The 16,711-nt window shown below is 30.4% G+C and overlaps 2 protein-coding genes across 2 annotated transcripts; both read left to right on the plus strand.

Moving 5' to 3' along the window:
• The first annotated feature begins 2,013 nt into the window (after positions 1 to 2,013).
• On the plus strand, positions 2,014 to 4,179 carry LOC133796273 (uncharacterized). Its single transcript, XM_062233746.1, has 4 exons — positions 2,014 to 2,536; positions 2,668 to 2,799; positions 2,911 to 3,738; positions 4,157 to 4,179. Exons 1-4 carry the CDS (start codon positions 2,014 to 2,016, stop codon positions 4,177 to 4,179), a joined length of 1,506 nt encoding a protein of 501 aa, XP_062089730.1.
• A 3,488-nt stretch (positions 4,180 to 7,667) lies between these two features.
• LOC133794731 (annexin D4-like) lies at positions 7,668 to 16,257 on the plus strand. The gene is made up of 7 exons (XM_062232118.1): positions 7,668 to 7,778; positions 7,898 to 8,070; positions 13,058 to 13,276; positions 14,865 to 14,978; positions 15,093 to 15,260; positions 15,629 to 15,706; positions 15,810 to 16,257. The coding sequence occupies exons 1-7, from the start codon at positions 7,733 to 7,735 to the stop codon at positions 16,017 to 16,019; spliced, it is 1,008 nt and encodes a 335-aa protein (XP_062088102.1). The 5' UTR covers positions 7,668 to 7,732; the 3' UTR covers positions 16,020 to 16,257.
• The last annotated feature ends 454 nt before the right edge of the window (positions 16,258 to 16,711 follow it).

Genomic DNA, 16,711 nt, shown 5'->3' on the forward strand with positions numbered 1-16,711 from the left:
CTAGATAATCTGACTTGTGTTTATGAGCCTTTGGTTGTATATTCTTGAGAGAAAATTAATCGATTCCTCCTAGGAATATTTAAGTAAATCAATCAATGTTTAATGTTTGAGCTTCCTTTTGTGTAGCATTGTTTCAAGCTCCTATGAAAGAATAGAGCTACCTACATCAGTGTGAAAGCCATCTTTTGAGTAAGTTGGAACTTTGTAATTCAGAGTTATGAAGAGGATACGCTACCATAGAAAAGGGCTACCACTGGTGTAGTGTGACAGCGTCTTCATGGGTTACAATTATTTACAATTTCGAAAAAGACTTATTTGTCATTGGGCCATGTTCCCTTGCATACACTGTCACACACTTATGCTTGAAACTATGCAAGAAAAATTTTACACAGTTTATAATAAAAAAAATGTGTGTGTAAGACTCATACATGTTGATTGATTCACTTTAGAATATGTACTTGTGACTGAATTGTGTTTTATTTCTCTCGAATATTCTTTCTAATTTTTCATTTTCACAAGTGTTCTTATCTTTGTTATAAACTAACACTTATTTTCAGTTGCTTGATTGTATTTTTTTCAAGGATGACACTCATTGATCAAAGCACATTTTTTTCTTTTTTGGTTGGGTTTTATTTTTGTGCCTTGTTATATATATAAAAAAAATAAAAATATAAAAATAAAAAAAATATTTGATTGACAAGGAAATTCATGGTGGACCGAATCTTTGTGGTAATTATGTAAAATTATGCATTTATTTTTGTGTGATTTAATATATTCTTTGTTTCCAAGGATTTTATTTTGTCCTCTTTCTCAATTTGGAATACCATGATTTGTATCTTTATTGTTTTGTACTTTGTTTATAATTTTTTTTTAAAATATAAAAAAAAAAAAAGGAAAAGGTCAATAAGAAGATCGTGTGAGGTTTTTTGGTTACCTTTTTAGTATTGGCTTTCTCTATTTATTCTATTTCCTTTTATAAAATAAAAAAAGGGGTAAGTTTGTTATCTTGATCGTGTCTCTTAAAGTTTGTTTCCTTTTATTTTTTAATAAATAAAAATGTACGCCCTAAATATCCGCGTACTATTGGCGAGCTAGAAAATGGCCTAATTCAATCTACCACGTGTAAATCATCCACCCGGAGCTGTTTGTTACGGGCCTCCATCTATCCAGCCCGAGCTTATTAGAGAGTTAACTGCTATTCGGAGGCATCATATCAGCAGTATGAGTGTCACGAGCTGGCACCACATTAAGCTCCTAATGCGGCAGAGATGTGACACCCGAATCCTTGTAAAGTCAATCACGCAATATAAACGTGCATATATCAGACATCACATATCTATTTTATTCCTGATTTCTCGGAGGCGTAGTATAAACGTGCGTATTCGGGCATCCCATATCTGATTTGGGCCATGCGGCCCATTACCCATTCTTACCTGTTGATTAGACCTCACTTCCCTGTAAGGACTATGAATTAATCATCTGTGTCACAGAGATGACGTGAAGGATAAAGAGATCACAGGATGACCCCATTGCCAACCCAGACATCTTCTTCATATAGATACCAAGACCCTGGGTAGTGCAGGGGTTGGCATATTTTTGTAGAGAAACACTCTGTAAGAAATAGTCAAGAGATATCAATAATATCGACCGGTGGACTAAAGGGATTTTAACCTTCGAACCACCTAAAAAGAAAGGAGTGACCATCTTCCCATGCTATTAGTTTCTCAAGTCTAGAATATAGTTATTTTCATATTACGGTTTACCAATTTGCACTAATTCATCCTGCTGATTCGTATAATTATCTGTTGGCGAAAAACCGCGTCAACAAAAAAAAAAAAAAAGGAAACCTCTTCTTTCCGTGGGTGTCCTAATTAGGAAAATTTTGTCCTTAAAAAGCTTGTCACTACCCATTTTCTTCTCACCCACGATCCCTCTAAGCCACCTCTTCTTCTTCTAGGTCTTTTTTTCTCTCATTATTTTTGTAAGTGTTTGCTGTTTTTCTGAGAAGGAACAATGGTGAAAACTCGTGGAACTTCCTCTAAGAAGACCCCTACTTCTCAATCCAGAAAAGTGCCCTATCCATCGCCTCCTCCATCTGTGTCAATGGCGCCTCCATCTGTTACAGCACTAGCCACATCTGTTGGGAAAACTTCCAAATCCAAGGTGCGCAAGAAGGTGTTCTCCCTCTGTACTGAACACCCCATGGTGTTTCCAAATATCACAGTTGATATTGTCAACGTTGCACCACCATCTGAAATGGTTGTGCCCTCTCGAGCCAATAACCTATCTCCTCTTCCGATTGAATCGTCTCTGACGGCTAGGGCAAAATCAAAATCTGTTTCATCCTCTTCCAAAGCTGCTACTGCTAGGTTACTCAAGCTGCCCATGAAGCCAAGCCAATCTAAGAAAAATTATGTTGCTCCAAAAAGAAAATTAGGGTTGGACTCATCTTCTTCCCCCTTGACTGCTGCTAAGAAAAAATTGAAGGCTCATCTCCGTCTTCCTCCGAATCTGACCCCGAGGAAGCAAAATCTGAGTCTGAAGCAACCCATGATACCATCTTATCTGATGAATTTGTTCCTGATAATGCGGAATTAGAGGCTGAGTCTGATGAGCCAGAATAAGAAGACATTGTCTCCTCTGAAAAAGAAGTCAAATCTGACACAGATCCAGTTGCAACTCCTTTGTCATCCAAGGCTAAAGGCAAGAGACCTATTTTTGATTCTACACCATCTCCAAAACTTTCAGGTGTTAATTTCAAACCTTATTCTTCAACTCTTTGTTATAATGACAATGCTCGTGATATGGTTCTCTATGCTCAAAGGAAATTTATCATTGAGAGAAATTATGTCTTGAGTGATCATCGGCCTTATGGTTTGCTAACAATGCTTCAAGATTGAAAATGGACAGGTTCTTTGGTTAAATTTACTGGCTTTGTGGATAGAATAGTCAAGGAATTCTATACCAATCTTACTGATGAAATTATTGAACCTAAATCTCCTCTGTATTGTAAAGTGTTTGTTAGGGGCCATTGGTTCTCTTTTTCTCCACAAGATATTGCCCATGCTTTGCATCTTCCTCTTGTTGTCGAGGATGATGATGATCTTACCTCTCTTGACAAGGATGCGGTTATCACTGAATTAGTAGGGCAAAAAATGGTATGGCCATATAATACAATCATCTCGGTCACTAATCTCACCTACACTTATGCTGTTCTCCATAAGTTTGCCACAATGAATTGGAAACCAACTTCTCACACCGCAACTATCTCATTTGACATGGCCTCTTTTTTGTACAAAGTGGGGACCGGAATTGGTATAAACTTGGCTATGTTTATCTATGATCAAATCATTGGATTTCGAAAAGGTAATAGGAGAAACTTGAATCTTCCTTTCCCTCAAGTTATTTATAAAGCTCTGAGTATGCAGAAAAAAAATCTCCAGCGTGATCAAGAAGACTTGGTGGCTTTCACTACTACTGCTTCCTACAAGGCCTCTGCTACAACTACTGAAGCCATTGATGCTCCATCAACCAAGAAATTCAAGCCCCAATCTTTGAAGTTTGCCTCGAATGACATTCCTCATGCATCCTCCTCTACTCCCACAGATTCAGGACTTGTTGCTACAGAACTAGCTGCTGTTCGAGCCTCTGTTGATTCTTTGGCTGCTCGAGTGATGTCAATTGAAGGACTGCAACGTTCTGTGTTGGATGCTATTCAAACTTTTTTCCAAGGATCCTGTCATTTAGTTTTACTTATTTTTATGTCTTTTGTCCTAAGAACATTGATACTTTCTTTTGTTTTTGTTTTATGTTTCTTTGGCTTCTTTGAAAGACACAAAAGGGGAGAATAGATACCTCCAAAAACCTGCTTTGTTTGTTGTTTTGTTTAACTTTGGACCTTCTTATTTTGAGGGGGAGTTAAGTCTCATTTCTTTATATGTTTGTTATAAGTTAATGCATGTTTGCAGGGGGAGTATTTTCTCTTTACTTGTAACTAACATTTGTGTTGCAGGTTTTTTGAATTAATTTTGTCTATCAAATTGCCAAAGGGGGAGATTGTAAAATCCTTTATTGGCATATTTGACAAAATTAATTAAAGAATTTTTTTTAAATGGGTAGTTTCCTGTGTTTGTTGTGAAATATTTTCTAAAATCAGATTATTCAATATATGTTAATTGAATAAATATAGAATTTCCTATAAAAAAACTATATTGTCTTGAACTTTTGTATATATGGAAATTTTTTGTATTTATTTCTTGATCTGATTTGGTTGTCCGGAAACCGTGTACAGCTTACAGAGATAATGTATATATTGTTTCCTTATTTATTTAAGGAAACTGGGTTTAAAAACTGTCCAGGTTCAATGAATCTGTTTGAACGGATTGCCAGTCTGTTTGAACAGATTCTGACTTACCTTTTTGGGAAGATTTTCCATTTATTGGTTTATTGGTTTCTGATTTGTTTTCCACGACCTAAAGGGATTCTAAAGGGTATATAATCATCCTTAGTTCGTTGGTTTTTTATCATCTCTCTCGGTGTATTATTTTCCATATATTTTCAAGTTTTAGAAAGACTTTTTATGTGAAGAACTTGAGTCCAGCAAGTTCTTAGTGGTTTATTACAGTGTACTTTTGTATTGTTTTCTTTGTGTTAATAGTGCAGGTTGAACACACTTGGACATTGTTCATCAAGCTTCGGGAGAAGTCTTGTTCGTGAGTCACTTTTCGGGAGGAAAAGTGCAAGTGTTATGATTTGAAGGGAGTTCAAGATCTTAGCACTTCAGAAATTTGATTAGGAGTTTAGATTACAATAGTTGCGACAAATTCAAGAGGTAGTCTTTATTTATATAAGTCAATTTGGTTTTGTAATCGTTTAGATATTCTTCTAATAAATTTCTTTCTCTGGGCGTGGCCCCGTGGACTAGTAGCAATCTGCAAAGATTGCTGATACCACATATAATTTCGTGTGTTCTTTACCTCATGTTCGTTTTTATCTTTTGGTGATAAACTGTTTAAACATATCAAGTTTATGTTCAAACAGTCTTTGTGTCTGTTTAAACATTTCTATAACAGTTCAGCAATTAATTATTTAAATTGAATAATTAAGTTGGTAATCATAAAAAATAGAATTTCAAACACGTTTGTGAGAACCTTCACCAACATTCCCTATAAATGAAAAAGAGACAAACATTAGAGGGATTGGATACTATTTCACTCAGAAGAGTCTGTAACATAAGAGCTTGATTCATATGTTTGTCATAAGAACATTGAGAGAATTTGAGTGATCTCGATTCACTAGATCTTGTAACATAAGCAATAAAAGAGACTAAGTGGACATGCGTTATTCATGAAGGTCGAACCACTACAAACATTGTGTCATTTATTTTCACGCATTTTATTTTCTTGAGATTGTGCTTTAATGTTTTGTTGTTTTCTTTTCTAAAAATTGGGTGTTAGCGAAAATCTGAATCAACAAGTATGTAATAAAATTTGAGAGTATATTTTGATCATATTGATTTTTTTTCACCAAAATTGACTTCGAGAATTTTCATATTTTTACTAAGTATGGGGTCCAAATATTTCTTTTAAACATGGGGTCTAATTAAACGAGCAATGAAGAAAAACATAATGTACAAAATGGTGTAAACCTAGCTAATAAGGTAATAACTTTATAATAGATGAAAGTATATGTACATATTTGCTAAATACGAAACAAATATCTTTCATTTTATAAAAATTGGCCTAAATTATAAAAATATGCCAAAGATGAAAAGGTAGGGGAGGCATATTATGGTACAATTATGTTTATTAAAGATTGAAACTTCATCTTTTAGCGTTCTTTTGTTCATATTTTTGTTTAAAATGTAATGAGCACCTATGATTTTTAAATGTAAATGTAATGAGGAAAAGAATATGTAACATTCTTGTAAAATGAGAAACAAATATTCTTTAATTTCAACAAATCATTTGCCAATATTAGAAAAACATGTAAAAAAATAAATAAATAATAAAACTAGTAATGTTTTCAAGACAAGAAAGCTCTGAACTGTACACTATAGCATCTGACCCATTTTATTTACTCACGCATACTCTTAATAGTATGTTTTTTAATACAATTATTATATTTTTTATGGTAAAAAATATAAATAGAATAACCTAAATATGTACATGCTTGCGAAATGAAAAAAAAATTCATTTTTATTTCATAAAAATCTGCCCATATTAAAATAAATATATGTCAAAGATCCAAAGGTAATCTTTTATCGTTCTTATTATATATAAATATATATTCATGTTTTTGTTTAAAATGTAATGAGTAGCTTCGATAAAATATATATATATATATATAATGTAATGACGAAAGAATATGTACATTCTTGTAAAATGAGAAACAAATATTCTTTAATTTCAACTAATCATTTGCCAATATTAGGAAAATATGCCCAAAAAAAAAACTGTTAATGTTTTGTTCAGAGAAGAAAGCTTTGTATTGTATACTAGCATCTGACCCACTTTATTGACTCACGCATATCGTAATTATTTATATGCTTTTCAATACAATAATTATTTTTATTGAGGTAAAAAAATATAAACAAATTAACCTATATAACTAATAGGGTAATGACAATATAATAGATGGAAGAATATGTACATGCTTACAAAATGAGAAACAAATATTCTTTTAAAAAAAAAAAAAACAAACAAACAAATATTCTTTAATTTCATAAAAAAAATTCCTGAATTAAAATTCATACAAGCCAAAGATCAATTGTAAGAGAGGCATATTATGGTAAAATTATTTTAATTCAAGATTGAAACTCCATTTTTTAGCTGTCTTATGTTCGTGTTAATGTTTGTATGTAATGAGCACATGATTGTTGAATTTACTATAAAGTAAATCCTCAAAATAATAATAATAAAACTTTGGGAACTTGAAATTATTATTTCAGAAGGATCTTATTAAGTGAAGAATATATAATGCTAAGTAAACTCTCTGTTATATTATCTTTTGCTCTTTTATATAAATGACGTTGTTTTCCAAATTAAAATGCAATGAGAATAATTGAAAAGTAGAAACACAATTATTTAATTATTATTTTCATGTATAAATGACCAATTAATTAATTAATATATATAGTCTTTAGGCCTGAAAAGATTGTTTAAAAAAAATTCGTTTATATGAAATAAAAACATAATAATTAATTTTGTACATCATGCTCAAGTTGTAAGCAACATCATAATTTAAAAAAAATTGCTGTAACATAATATGTAAGTGAAATATATTGTAACTGAATGTTATCATCTGTATATATTGTGACTAAATAATTTATGCTTAAAAATTTTAAACACAAAAAATAAGATTTGTTTTGCCAAATGAACTTTTATTACAAAAAAATTAATCATTATATATAGAAGATTGAGACTTAACAAAATTATTGACAAATTTTATTAGGATAATTTATTTGTTGGGACTATATGTATGATAAAAAGATTTTCGGTGATGAATATTTTATTATTTACTAGAGGTTATAAATTATTCGCACATTAATTTATATATGAGGATCTCTTATATTATAATTATATACATTATGATCCCTTGATACATAAGCTACCAAAATAAGACTAATTTAAAATCGGTAAAATTATTTTAAAAATTCATATTTAAAGGCCTTCCATAATTTTCTTTCATATAACCCTTTGTCTTCGAGATCGATCTAGCTACCTACAAGGAAATGGCTACCCCTAACCAAATTCAAAGTCTCACCAAGGCTTTCCAAGGTGATAAAGATTTTTTTCCTTTTCAAACTAATGTTCTTCTATGCTTTTATTTCTATGAATTACTTTCATTAGTTTTCTAATTTAAAGTTTACTTTTTTAAAAAACAAAAAAAATATTAGGAGTTGGAGTGGACGAGAATACATTGATAACAATTATGGGGAAATGGCAACCGGGAGAAGCAAACACATTCAGAAAAGAAAGTAATTTCTTTGAAAAAGATACACAACACCTCATCTACCTTTGGAAACAAGGCGATGTTATAAGAATTAAGAAAGAGTTCTTGCTTTTCAAGGTATCTTTCTTACTATATTGTTATTATATATATTTAAAAATAATAAAAATATATATATAATTTTTTTTATCTTATAAATTTGTGTGATAATTTATTTTTTATCAAATGAAAAAAAAAATTTCATCAAATTCATTAAAACATATTGCGAGATATATTAGAAACTAAAAATCATTGATGCATACACTATAAGTTATTCTATTTTTATTTTATTTTTATTATTAATTTATTTTTAAATATTATTATATTTTATATATATGTGTCATATATAAATATATATTTATGTCAACATTCTGTTTAGATGACATATATGTAAAGATTATTGATATAAATATTTATATATACTATAAAATTCTAATTCATTTATATATATATATTTTTAAATAAATAATAAATCAGTTTTTATTAAAATTATAAATAATATTTACAATTTTAAAATTAAACAAATTTGCGTTCAGAAATATATAATATGTATCTATTTATCATGCCAAATTTGTATTATATTTATGGCGTTTCGTGAATATGATGGATATCTTTAATAGCATCAAATTTCATTTCAAAATCTTTTAGTTTGCGTATTTAGGGGTTATATTAGGTTTGAATCGTTATCTTTGTAATTATTTCTACTTTAAATGTATAAAACCCAAAGCGACCCAACTAGTATATATATATATATATATATCAAAATCTCAATCGGTGGTTTAAACTTATATGCAATTGTGCAATTTTATTTGTTGGCATGAAGGATAAAATTAATCTATATATTATTGTAAATATTGCTTTTAATGTGGAGTACACAAAAACAAAAACAAAAACATGGGATACTCAATTTTTGTGTCATTTATCAGTTTACATAGTATTTAAATAAAAAATAATTAAATAAATTGTTTTTAAATTAGAGTAATGAGTTAAAAGAGTTGTGATACAACAAAAACTAATAAAATCAACGATAAATATAATAAGTATATCTAAATATATATGATTTACTATTATAATTACTTATAAAAATGATAGCTATAGAGAGGTGTTATGCATTCCTAGAATCATCTATATATGACTTACTTATTTTTCTCATTATTTATGATTTTTCTAAATTTTTTTATTTAACATTTATTAAAAGATTTTTTTTATTAATTAACAATTAAAAAAATTCCTATAGTCCCACGTAGTTTACAAATCATTATGGGTGTTATACTTATATGCTATAAATAAAATATCATTCATTCACTTTGATTTATGCAAATATTAGGATTTTTTCTTCTTATATGGGTGACTGATTCAACTCATTCTTGCCCAATAATTGTATTTTTTTTTTTTTTAGTTTATCAAATTTATATTAATATTTATACATATATATTGTATCACCTACTTTAAAAATAAAAAATAAAAAAGTCATGTTCACACTCTAGGCATATAAAAGATTATATGGTGTGTTATTGAGTTTGTTGGAAAAAAAAAGAATATTCACGCTCTAACATATTAATAAGTTCAAGATACTTAAAGAAATTAAGACAATATAATATTAATTTATTTTTGTTGTGTTATGATTTATCTTTTGTGCTAATCATATAAGATAAAAGAAAATAAAATAAAAGTATAATACTATATATAGTATCTCATTTTTTTAATATAAGAATTAGAAAAAAAATATTAACAATTTGAAAATACATATATATATTTAGACAACATTAAATGATGATCTAATCTATAAATATATATAATTTCGAGTAAATTCAACAAACATATATCATTAAAGAAATGATGAAGAATTACTAAATGTATATGTTGACTGTGAAATCTCGTCAACGAAATTAGGTCGGAAAACTCAAAGGTAAATACGGCGATCTCTAGATAAGAACTTAGAATTAACTTATGAAAGGATAAACACAGATGAACAATGGAGTGAAAAAATGTATATTTCTTAATGGCCTCTGCATACAATGAATTTTCCAACCCCCTTTCAGGTGGTCTTAGAGTTCATTTTATAATAGGCTCTAATGGCCTTAGGTACATAGTGGTCCAGGGGACCAAGTGGTATATACGTACTGTGTCAGGGGAGTGGCTCCAGAGGTTGTGGTCGTACACCCCGTACAGGAGCAGGTGTCAGGAGGATGTCTCCACTACTTGTCTGTATCCATGTCTGATGCGTGGTGGCAGGCGTAGTGGCGCAGGAGGTAGTGGTGCCGGCTCTGACCTATAGCCGTAGACGTACAGACCATAACTCCTATCCTTGCATACCCACTCCTGGCGTTCCCACTACTTTTCTGGTAGGGGTACTATATCCGTACTCTGACTTCTTTAGGTTTGTAGGTACATTCCATATTCATGCATGTACCTTGCCCCTTGTGAGTATTCTCACCTCCAAGGCCATGGGCACAGGACCATGGGGCCTAGGTCATGGGCGAGGCCATGGAGGAGGCCACGGGCGAGGCCATGGAGGAGGCCATGGGAGAGGCCATAGGAGGAGGCCATGGAGGAGGCCATGGGCGAGGCCATAGGAGGAGGTCATAGGAGGAGGCCATGGGGCGAGGCCATAGGAGGAGGCCATGGGGCGAGGCCATAGGAGGAGGCCATGGAGGAGGCCATGGGGCCGAGGCCATAGGAGGAGGCCATGGGGGCGTGGCCATAGGAGGAGGTCATAGGAGGAGGCCATGGGGCGAGGCCATAGGAGGAGGTCATAGGAGGAGGCCATGGGGCGAGGCCATAGGAGGAGGCCATGGAGGAGGCCATGGGGACGAGGCCATAGGAGGAGGCCATAGAGGAGGCCATGGGCGAGGGCATAGGAGGAGGCCATAGGCGAGGGCATAGGAGGAGGCCACGGAGTGAGGCCGTGGGGCCGAGTGCATGGGCGAGAGGGGCCTCACGAGGCTACTGAGCCTTGGCACCTATGCCTTGCCAACGTGGGCCACTCGACATCAACTCCACGAGAAACGAACCCAGACTCGTGTTGTGATGGCGCGATGGCTTCCCGAGACGACGGTGGCCTTAGGGCCTTGCCTCGGCCTCATACTTTCTCTTGATGAGATTATGAGCATCAACAACGCGTATGAGTGCATCTTGACCCATGAGCATGTCAGCCTTGCGCGGGCACATCGGACCTCACTATGTGAGGGCCCTGTGCACCTATCCTCTTGCAGTATTCATTGTGGCCCCTTAGCTTAGCAGGGCCAAACCTTGTGGCTCATAATGTGTTGTTTCTCAAGAGATGATCTTTATCCCTAGGTCCCGACCAGGGACTAAAGAGTTTTTATTTGGTAGATTTTTGGCATCCACAGTATACAAGATTATAATTTTCTATTATTATAAAAAAAATTATAATTTGCTTACTCATATTATATTCTTTATTTAAAAACATTATAAAATAGTCAAATAAATATATATATTTTTAAATATATACAATATTCTTTATTTATAATAAACTATAGAAGTCAAACAAATTAAAAAATAAAATTATTTACTATAAATAGGTAATTTTGTACTTTTAAATTTAAAAGGTGTGTAAAATTAAATTTTAAGAATTTATTATGTGTTTATTTAAAAATGAGTGTGGAGAGAAAAAAAAATAGGTTTATATAAACACCCATATTTTATATACGATATGATTTAACATTTTGTTTCTATTTTGAAAAAAAAAACACACATTTTGTTTCAATTAATTTTTTATATATTTGTTAATAATTTATTATTAGTGAATTAATTGGAATGGGTGTAATGTGCAATCTGTATATTATGCAAGTGTACATATATATGAATTTATTAGTAATTAAACATAGCATGGGGAAACATTTCTCATATATTTTCTCCAAGTAATTAGATATGCCAATGAAGATGCCAAGAATTATCTTCTAAGTGTAAATATATATATATTTATATATATATATATATATCCTCCTTTTACCTATTCAGACTATCGATCATTACCCAGTAGAATTATCTTTGTTGATCTTTTAACAGGAATATTAAATTTAGATTGTGTGTATGTGTTCATTATTATTATTAGGATTGGTAATTACGAAATGTGATTTTGTAAAGTATCGTTATGACATTATGTGTTTACAATAATATTTATTTGATATTTTATATTTTGAAATCGTATATATTTATTTGGTACCTGTATTTTGAAATCGTACATATTTGGTACTGCATGAGTTCTAAAATCAAATTTAAATTACTTAATTACGTATAACTGATGGCAGTTTGACTATATTGATAAAATTTTATTTATTAAATTTGAGTGTAGGGTATTAAATATATATAATTTTAAAATACAGAATATTTTATGAGTATTATTGAAAAAAATTAGTACCAAAATGATACTTTACAAAAATACATAATACCAAATAAGTAAATTCATTTATTATTATTATTATCCATTTGATAGATTTATGTTTTTTATGGAAACCTTTTTTCATGCATGTACTGGGGGCATTGACAATTTCATTTTGACTTGCTTGCTTGGTACCACTACGTACTGTTAACCCATAATAGGACTTTGCATAATATGCATCCCCACAATTTTCCACCAGTTTTCTTACTTATGTTTTGATTGCTTCATGTTGCTTATACAAATACAATAAGGATATAGGACAATAATATTGTGTAATTAACTACACACTATAGCCATTGCATAAAATGCATAAAACGATATATCAACAGAAATTAATGATGTTTCATATCAACAATTATTTATCTAATAGAAATTTTTTTATACATTATTTTGTACATTTAATACAATGAGCTTACCTTTTAATTAACTACATAATATATTTTACTAATAGAATAATAATATGTGCACTAAAATTATGTACCAAAACATTTCACCAACTGATATGTAATACATTTTTTTTAAAACAGTGTCTTCCGCTTGAAATAAATTTGATAAGTTAAATGAAACTATCACGTCAGTTGTGTAATATTTTGAGACACATATCATTGCTCATTGCGAATATATATATTATGTTTGTAAGCTAACGGGGTTATGAATTGTTAGAATGCTGTGATTTTGTGGATGATGCATCCATGGGAACGAGATGCTCGATTGTTAAAGAAAGCCATAAACGATGGGCCACAGTCTTACAACGTGCTTGTTGAGATCGCATGCACCAGATCATCTGACCAGCTATTGGGTGCTAGGAAGGCTTACCATTCCCTCTTTGACAGCTCTATTGAGGAAGACACTTCTTCCCAAGTCAAAAGTAATGAACGTAAGGTAATAGTCACGATTATATTTACACTACACAAATATATAGATATTTCACATTTCATAAATAGAAAAGTAGATTTATTTATAATTACACACCTCATATATTTTTTATACTAGGTCTTAAATGTTATACGCACTTACAGAAAATAAAACAATATTATGCACATCATTTATAAAAAGTTATAAATTAAATTTAAAAAATAAAGAGTTAATTAATAAAATCTTAAAATATATTTAGGAAAAATTAATTTAGAAGATATGATAAACTTACTTTTATATTATATAATTTTTTTAATAAGGAAAATTTATTAATGTATTGTTACATAATATTCATAGATGAGTTTATATTTTTTTTGTTCAATTGTTTTATCTCACTACCTGTTTGGACTATGTGTTTTGATAAATTATTTTTTGGACCCTATGTTTTGTGAAATAGTTCAAATAGAACCCTAAACCTGATTTTGATCAAAATTTTCTCAACTGAAATCATAAATAATTTATCAAACTAACAATTTAGAACAAAAATAAAATTATTCTGCTTAAAAGCTGTGTTGTTACATTCAATTTTTTTCATCAAAATTGTGTTTAGGGGTCTATTTGAACCATTTTACAAAGTATAGGATCTCAAAATAATTTTTTTTAAAACACAGAGTTCAAACAAGTAATCGGAAAAAAAAATTGTGGAAAAAGGTATAAACCCTTCATAGATTAAAAAGACTCAATTTAATTGAAAAATATATATAGTTTTAATTTTATTAGAAATTAAGGTGTAATATAATTAAAAATTTAAAATGTACATTTAGTCATTTTATTTTTATAATAAATATGTAATAATTTTAAGTTTTTTTTAAATAAAATAAAATAAAATAGGTGTATACATACATTTATTGGGGTATAAATATAACTCCTATATATATAAACATATAGAAAATTATTAATCACTACCAATAAGTAGACATCATTTATGGATATAAAAAAAAACTTTCATGGAAACCATATATATATGATTTATAATACTATAATACATATATAATATTTAAAATAATATATTTATTTATGATTTATTTTAAGAAATTTATTTAAATTTTATCTATATTTATTTAAATTTTAATTATATATCTTAAAAAATAGAATGAGAATTTAAAATAAATAATTTTTATATATGATTTTTTTTATTTTGTGAAAAATATATATTTAATATCTATACATTAAAATAAAAAGGGAAGAATAATACAGAATTTGGAATTAACAAAAATGACTAAGATTAAAAAATATATATATTTATAATATAAAATCTGAAAAAAATTATAAAAATATGGAGACAAAGAATTTTTAAATTTTTTTTTACACTTTTGTAATAATGCATTTTTTTTGTGACCAGAGTTTACAAGTTTTGAATTTTATTATAGCATGTCGTATTTGTGACATACAATTACCCTTGAAATAGTCCATAAGTTGGTCCTATAAATATGCTAGTTTAAGAAACGCTCATGAAAAAGGTCATTAAGTGGTTACTTTCCTTAATCCCGTTTTAATTAGCAACAAAACTTTAACAAGTTCATTTGTTTCCATTTTCTTTTCCATATTGGAACAGTTTTTGGTGTGTCTTGTGAGTGTGTATAGATATGAAGGAACAATGGTGAATAATGAGGTCGCAACATTTGACGCACTGGCACTTGTCGATGCCATTACAAGTGAAATCCGCAATGTGCGTGTTAATTATTACGTTTGAGATTGGATATAATTGTTGGAAATCATAAGATTAATACTGAATGTTTGAATTTAGCATATTAATTGGATTTGATTGGATTTGACTAAACAGCAAATTGATGTACTAAGGAGAGGCTTGCATGGAGGAAAAAATGTGGAGGGTGAAAAGAGCCTCCTTGATAACGATGATGTCTTAAAGATACTAACCACAAGGAGCAAACGTCATCTTATGGCCGTATGTGAGGTATACAAGAGATATGCTAGGAGGAACTTAGATGAGGTAATGTCTACTATCAAAAATTTTATGTCAAGGGTGTCATAAATGTGTTAACTCACTAAAAAAAGGACTTTCTGCTACGCCAAAAAGTGTCATTGAAAATCATTTTACCAGCAACTTCTAGCTAGCTAGGGTGCATTAATAATTAGGCTTCTATTGGTTAACCTATGCTAGTGCTTTTCATTGATACAATTTGGCATCAGTTAAAATTATTAGGTCTTTAACAACACAATATAGGACTTTTGCCGACACAAAATAGATTCAGCAAAATTATTTGTGTAGCAGTAAATCTAGTAACATAATATTTCAATTTTTTCAAATTATATGGAATGCATGAGTTTGACCTCTTATGTTTCTTGATTTGTGTTTAGGATTTTGAGGACCCTAAATATACGAGGCTAAAAGAGACAATACAATGTTTATGTGCTCCCCAAAAATATTTCACTAAGGTAAGATGCAACCAAAATAAATAATCATTCACAAGCAAATGAATGGATATTATACAAATTTTATATAAACATTATCAAAATTAAATTATTTTCATCAATTTAGGTACTAGACACAGCACTTAAGAATGGTGTTAATACAAGAGTGAATAAAGCACTGACTAGAGTAATTGTCACTCGAACTGACATTGATATGAAGAAGATAAAAGAAGAATTCCAAAACCAGTATGGAGTGGAACTATCCAAGAAAATTGAAGAAATCGCAAATGGGAACTACAAGGATTTCTTACTTACCTTGGTTAAAAGAGGAAATTAATAGATAGACAAGTGAGTTAGTCACAAGAATCTTTTACTTAATGGGGATCTCAATGGCACAAGATTTATTTATGAGTATGTGTTCTTTCTTGTTGATTCTTGTCTTGATTTTAAGAATTTCACTTGTAATAACTCTTGTTATTTCCTATGCAAAAAAAATACAAATAAATAAAAACAACGTAATAAGCCTGTATCAATATATATACATGTTTAAAAATATATATTTATTTGTTTCTCTCTTTCTATGTTGATTTTTCAAGTATACTTGTAAAAATGTGCAGTGATACTGTTTGGTGGTACAGTTTTAAAATCTACTTACACAAGGATATTGTCATGCCCAAAGTTCTAGGTTGTTGATATATTTAAATACGGCAATGTGGGGGGCAGTGAGGCAGGGCACCATGACCCGCCCTTAATGGGTTGAGTTTCCCCCGCACTATACGGGACATGGCAGATTTACCCTGCATTTAAACCAGTCGGGTCGACCCGTCCCGTATATCTGTATTTTTTTTTATATAATATAAAAACTGAATTAATATATTTTTCTTGCTTTGAACATTTCGACAGCATGTATAACTGAAATAGCTATTTTGCTTGCTAGTTTAACTATTCATCTTTCTTTGTGAATGTGTTTCATTTAGAAACATTAATTTATATATATATATATAGAGGGAGCGACTACAACGCATTATT

This window comes from Humulus lupulus, chromosome 8 (assembly GCF_963169125.1).
Source record: "Humulus lupulus chromosome 8, drHumLupu1.1, whole genome shotgun sequence".
Taxonomy (NCBI): Eukaryota; Viridiplantae; Streptophyta; class Magnoliopsida; order Rosales; family Cannabaceae; genus Humulus; species Humulus lupulus.

Bases quoted from the DNA above. Each gene is read 5' to 3' on its own strand.
- LOC133796273 (XM_062233746.1), top strand. From the start codon at position 2,014: ATGGTGAAAACTCGTGGAACTTCCTCTAAGAAGACCCCTACTTCTCAA. The intron at 2,537-2,667 runs GTCTGAAGCAAC...AATCTGACACAG, and splicing joins CCCGAGGAAGCAAAATCTGA to ATCCAGTTGCAACTCCTTTG. The intron at 2,800-2,910 runs GTGATATGGTTC...GAAAATGGACAG, and splicing joins TTGTTATAATGACAATGCTC to GTTCTTTGGTTAAATTTACT.
- LOC133794731 (XM_062232118.1), top strand. From the start codon at position 7,733: ATGGCTACCCCTAACCAAATTCAAAGTCTCACCAAGGCTTTCCAAG. The intron at 7,779-7,897 runs GTGATAAAGATT...AAAAAATATTAG, and splicing joins TCTCACCAAGGCTTTCCAAG to GAGTTGGAGTGGACGAGAAT. The intron at 8,071-13,057 runs GTATCTTTCTTA...ATGAATTGTTAG, and splicing joins AAGAGTTCTTGCTTTTCAAG to AATGCTGTGATTTTGTGGAT.